The sequence below is a fragment of the Anomaloglossus baeobatrachus genome, chromosome 2, assembly GCF_048569485.1.
Source record: "Anomaloglossus baeobatrachus isolate aAnoBae1 chromosome 2, aAnoBae1.hap1, whole genome shotgun sequence".
NCBI lineage: Eukaryota > Metazoa > Chordata > Amphibia > Anura > Aromobatidae > Anomaloglossus > Anomaloglossus baeobatrachus.
Genome location: NC_134354.1, coordinates 783,864,589 through 783,870,588, shown reverse-complemented (window position 1 = coordinate 783,870,588; position 6,000 = coordinate 783,864,589). Strand labels below are relative to the sequence as shown.

Sequence of the window (6,000 nt, the reverse complement as noted above, 5' to 3'; positions counted from 1 at the left end):
GGCGCCCTGTTCTGGGGTGCGGCCCCACCTCAGCGCCCTGTTCTGGGATGCAGACCCCTCCCTCGGCGCCCTGTTCTGGGCTGCGAGCCCCCCTCCTCGGTGCCCTGTCCTGGGGTGCGGCCCCACCTCAGCGCCCTGTTCTGGGATGCAGACCCCTCCTCGGTGCCCTGTCCTGGGATGCGGCCCCACCTCAGCGCCCTGTTCTGGGCTGCGAGCCCCCCTCCTCGGCGCCCTGTCCTGGGATGCGGCCCCACCTCAGCGCCCTGTTCTGGGATGCAGACCCCTCCCTCGGCGCCCTGTTCTGGGGTGCAGACCTTCCCTCGGCGCCCTGTTCTGGGGTGCGGCCCCACCTCGGCGCCCTGTTCTGGGGTGCAGACCCCTCCCTCGGCGCCCTGTTCTGGGGTGCGAGCCCCCCTCCTCAGCGCCCTGTCCTGGGATGCGGCCCCACCTCAGCGCCCTGTTCTGGGGTGCATCCTCCACCTCAGCGCCCAGTTCAGGGGTCCAGTCCCCCTCAAAGTTCCCCCACTCGCTGTCATCCGTCACCAGCTTCACAATCACAACTGTGAGTTTATTACGTGGCTTCAAGAGCGTAGGTTGAAGGTTCACCAGGATTGGCTGACAAGTATCACGTGACGGCGGGAGACACCACGTGACCGGTGTCATCGCTGTGGCCGGGAGCGGCTCCCTTGTGGACCGGCTGAGGAGCAGGAGGAGTCCGCCATGTTGTCGTAGCCTGACGCTCTAGCCGTGAGTACCTCACCCGTGTATCAGTAAACTGAAAACCACGGTCCGCTCCTGCGCGAGGTTTTACTGCTCCATGCCACCATAGGGCGCCCGTCGGCTTCCAGTGTGAGAAGGGAGGCGCCATTTTTCTGGAGCCTCTGTGTCTGCACTGTGAGGAGAGCATAGAATGACCGTCACGTGATTGCAGCTCCCACAAACCCCTGCGATGCCCAAAGTGTTTCCTCTGGTGTTGGCAGGAGCTGCCCCTGAGCTGAGAGCCCCCTGTGGTACTGACCCCCCCCACACTCCCACCCCCATCCTTGTGTGTCTGCACAGCACGCCTTACTATGTCTGCTGCTGTCTGAGCTTTATGTTATTGTGTTATTGTAGTTTCCACAGCGACGCCTCTTTATGGTCGGTGTCCACGGCAACAACATCTCCAGGACCCATCAGCCGAGGATGACGATGGACGGCGACGAGATGACGCGGAGGATATTAGACGTCACCCTGGAGATCATCTACCTGCTGACTGGACAGGTAACGCGGTCACATGACCACTGGCCGCCATTACTGACCCCGCACTCCTTTCCAGGGACAAACGTTACCTCCAGACTTCAGCCCCGCCCTCCTCTCCATCTCACTCCCTAGGACTACGGACCCGTGAATAAATCCACACAATATGGAGGGCGAAGAAGAAGCCCGAGCCCCACAGCAGCAGCTCCGCCCGGCCCAGAGGCACGACACCGGAAACAGATCCTGCACCTCACCCACAAGATCATCCAGCTGCTGAGCGGAGAGGTGAGGGCCGAGCCCAATGTGAGTGCAGCTCTGGAGTATAATGCAAAACATAATGCCGTATCAGCAATGTAATGTATGTACACAGTGACTGCAGCAGCAGAATAGTGAGTGCAGCTCTGGAGTATAATACAGGAGATAACTCAGGATCAGTAAAGTAATGTATATACACAGTGGCTGCACCAGCAGAATAGTGAGTGCAGCTCTGGAGTATAATACAGGAGGTAACTCGGGATCAGTAATGTATGTACACAGTGACTGCACCAGCAGAATAGTGAGTGGTGCTCTGGAGTATAATACAGGAGGTAACTCAGGATCAGTAATGTATATACACAGTGGCTGCACCAGCAGAATAGTGAGTGCAGCTCTGGAGTATAATACAGGAGGTAACTCAGGATCAGTAATGTAATGTATGTACACAGTGACTGCACCAGCAGAATAGTCAGTGCAGCTCTGGAGTATAATACAGGATGTAACTCAGGATCAGTAATGTAATGTATGTACACAGTGACTGCACCAGCAGAATAGTGAGTGCATCTCTGGAGTATAATGCAGGATCAGTACAGGATCAGTAATGTAATGTATATATACAGTGACTGCACCAGCAGAATAGTCAGTGCAGCTCTGGAGTATAATACAGGAGGTAACTCAGGATCAGTAATGTAATGTATATATACAGTGACTGCACCAGCAGAATAGTGAGTGCAGCTCTGGAGTATAATACAGGAGGTAACTCAGGATCAGTAATGTAATGTATGTACACAGTGAGTGCACCAGCAGAATAGTGAGTGCAGCTCTGGACTATAATACAGGATGTAACTCAGGATCAGTAATGTAATGTATGTACACAGTGACTGCAGCAGCAGAATAGTGAGTGCAGCTCTGGAGGATAATACAGGAGGTAACTCGGGATCAGTAATGTAATGTATGTACACAGTGACTGCACCAGCAGAATAGTGAGTGCAGCTCTGGAGTATAATACAGGAGGTAACTCAGGATCAGTAATGTAATGTATGTACACAGTGACTGCACCAGCAGAATAGTGAGTGCAGCTCTGGAGTATAATACAGGATGTAACTCAGGATCAGTAATGTAATGTGTGTACACTGTGACTGCACCAGCAGAATAGTGAGTGCAGCTCTGGAGTATAATACAGGAGGTAACTCAGGATCAGTAATGTAATGTATGTACACAGTGACTGCAGCAGCAGAATAGTGAGTGCAGCTCTGGAGGATAATACAGGAGGTAACTCAGGATCAGTAATGTAATGTATGTACACAGTGACTGCACCAGCAGAATAGTGAGTGCAGCTCTGGAGTATAATACAGGAGGTAACTCAGGATCAGTAATGTAATGTATGTACACAGTGACTGCACCAGCAGAATAGTGAGTGCAGCTCTGGAGTATAATACAGGATGTAACTCAGGATCAGTAATGTAATGTGTGTACACTGTGACTGCACCAGCAGAATAGTGAGTGCAGCTCTGGAGTATAATACAGGAGGTAACTCAGGATCAGTAATGTAATGTATGTACACTGTGACTGCACCAGCAGAATAGTGAGTGCAGCTCTGCAGTATAATACTGGATGTTTTCAGGATACAAGGTTATCCTGGTGATTATCTTTCACTTTGTCTTGATGGTGATGATTGTCTCTTTGCAGTGTCAGGACGTCGCTGTCTATCTTTCTATGGAGGAGTCAGAGTATTTACATGGACACAAGAATCTGTACAAAGAGGTTGTGATGAAGCCTCCACTGCCCTCAAAGTGTCTTGGTAGGAGATTTAACTATATTCAGTGGGGAAAATAAGTGTTTGATCCTCTCCCGATTTTTGCAGTTTCCCACCTGCACAGAATGGAGACCTCTGCCATTTTTATCATAGGTACACTTCAACTGTGACAGAATGGAAAAAAAAATCCAGAAAATCCCATTGTATGATTTATAAATAATTAATTTGCATTTTATTGTATGTAATAAGTATTTTATCACCGAATAATCAGCAAGAATTCTGCTCTCACAGACCTGTTGTTTTTCCTCCTTCTCTGCATTCATTACCTGCATTAATTGCACTTGTCCTCACACTCCAACCTCTCCACCATGGCTAAGTCCAAAAAGCTGTCTAAGGACACCATGGACAAAATTATAGACCCGCACAATCTGGGATGGGCTACAGGACAATTGGCAAGCAGCTTGATGAGGAGGCAACAACTGTTGGTGCAATTATTAGAAAAAGGAAGAAGCACAAGATGACTGTCAGTCTTGCTTGGTCTAGGGCTCCATGTAAGATTTCGCAAGGAGGATTCCGATAAAGGTCATGAATCGGCGCAGAACTACACTGGAGGACCTGGTCAATAACCTGAAGAGAGCTGGGACCACAGTCTTAAAGATTACCGTTAGTAACACATTCCATTATGCCGTCATGGATTAAAATCCTGCAGGACACACAAGGTCCCCCTGCTCACACCAGCACATGTCCAGACCTGATTGAAGTTCACCAGTGACCATCTGGAGGATCTAGAGGAGGCATGGGAGAAGGTCATGGGGTCAGATGAGACCAAAATAGAACTTTTTGGTATAAATTTTACTCACCATGTTTGGAGGAAGAAGAAGGATGAGTACAACCCCAAGAACACCATCCCTACCGTGAAGCATGAGGGTGGAAACAGCATACTTTGGGGAGCTTTTCTGCAAAGGGGACAGGGCGACTTTTCCGTATTGAAGGGAAGGTGGACAGGGTCAAATATGACGAGATCGTGGCTCGGTCTTCCAGCATGACAATGACCCAAAACACACCGCCAGGGCAACTAAGGAGCGGCTCCGCAAGAAGCATCTCAAGGTCCTGGATTGGCCTAGCTCGTCTCCACACCTGAACCCTGTAACTGCAAACAAAGGTTTCTACCAAATATTCCGTTTTATTTTTCTATTGTATCAGATACTCATTTCATATAATAAAATGCAAATTAACCCTTTAACGAACGGCTGATTTTGTGCTTTCCGTCTTGTTTTTTTTTCACCACCCTTCTTCCGAGAGCCGTAACTTTTTTAATTTTTCGTCAATCTTGCCATATGAGGGCTTGTTTTTTGCGAGACGAGTTGTATTTTTTAAATGGAACCATGAGTTTTACCATATAGTGTACTCGAAAACTGGAAAAAAATTCCAAATGTGGAAAAATTGCAAAAAAAAAAAAAGTTTGATTGCACGTTTCTTTTTGGGATATTTTATTCACAATGTTCACTATATGGTAACACTGATATGTGGGTGTGATGCCTCAGGTCGGTGCGAGTTCACAGATACCAAACATCTGTAGGCTTACTTTTATATAGAGTTAAAAAAAAAAAATCTGAAGTTTGTCCAAAAAAAGGCGCACGTTTTCCGGCATTTTCCGCGACCTGCAGTGTTCTCATTTTCTTTGTCGCTCCATTGGGAGACCCAGACAATTGACAATTGGGTGTATAGCTTCTGTCTCCGGAGGCCACACAAAGTATTACACTTTAAAAAGTGTAACCCCTCCCCTCTGCCTATACATCCTCCCGTGCATCACGGGCTCCTCAGTTTTATGCTTTGTGTGGAAGGAGGCACACATCCACTCATGCATTCTCATATTAGTTATATCGGTTGGAAGAAAAGAGGGCCCCCACGGGGCCCCCGGCATGTTCCCTTCTCACCCCACTACGTCGGCGGTGTTGTTAAGGTTGAGGTACCCATTGCGGGTACAAAGGCCGGAGCCTCATGCCGTCTCCTTCACCATCCCTTAGCGGCTCTGGGAGAAGTGGGATCCTGACCGGTCATCCATTTACTGGGACCGTGCTCCCTCCGCAGCCCCTGTGGGAATCTGCCGGACCGGAGTCTATTCATCCTCAGGGACCGGGCCCTGCAACTCTAAGGTACTCTGTGTCCCCATGGGGACTGTGCAGGGAGCGCCTTCTTCCCGGACGCTGCAGCAGCTGCTGAAATGAGAAGGCCGGCGGACTTCCGCGCCTGCTTGTCGGGCACGGTCTTAAATTTAGTCCCCGGCTTCATCGCGGCCTAGTAGCAAAACTCCCGCCCCCGGGCCTGTCTGTCAGGGGGAAGGGCGGGACGGCCGACCTGACGTCGGATGTGAGGGCCGGAGCATCCTGTATGTTTCCTCCCCCCTCACTGATCACTGTGGGGACCCCAGATTCCCGCACTTTCCTGGCGCCGCCCACGGCTCCACTCCTCCCCTGAGAGCTCCGGCAGCCATTTTTCTGCCATTCTGCCGGTGGAGGATTATCAGGGAAGAGCTCTGCAGCTCTGGGAGACCTAAGGCAGGGAATCTGGAGGACACACACTCCACTTTTTAGCGGTCGGTAAGCCACACCGGTCACCCGGTGCTGGTCCCCCTAGGGTGCCGGAATAGATACGTATTTATATATATATTTCTGTTCGGTCGGGCTGTATACCCCTTCCCATATACCCTCAGTGATCATTCTCCTAGGAGACAACAGCATGTCGTCCACAAG

The 6,000-nt window shown here is 50.1% G+C and overlaps 1 protein-coding gene across 4 annotated transcripts in view; it reads left to right on the top strand.

Annotated features, from left to right (window-relative positions):
• Positions 1 to 639: 639 nt before the first annotated feature.
• Positions 640 to 6,000, top strand: part of LOC142292317 (uncharacterized) — a 44,420-nt gene continuing 39,059 nt past the window's right edge. For 2 of the 4 annotated variants that reach the window (XR_012750597.1, XM_075337603.1), the window contains exons 1-4: positions 855 to 1,010; positions 1,114 to 1,260; positions 1,372 to 1,539; positions 3,181 to 3,292. Coding sequence is in view for 3 of the 4 variants with exons in the window: in XM_075337603.1 (XP_075193718.1) it covers positions 1,135 to 1,260; positions 1,372 to 1,539; positions 3,181 to 3,292 (406 nt within the window). In the remaining variant the exon portion in view is untranslated. Of the gene's footprint in view, positions 748 to 853; positions 1,011 to 1,113; positions 1,261 to 1,371; positions 1,540 to 3,180; positions 3,293 to 6,000 lie in introns of those variants that run through there. The other 2 variants (XM_075337604.1, XM_075337605.1) reach the window with 2 other exon arrangements.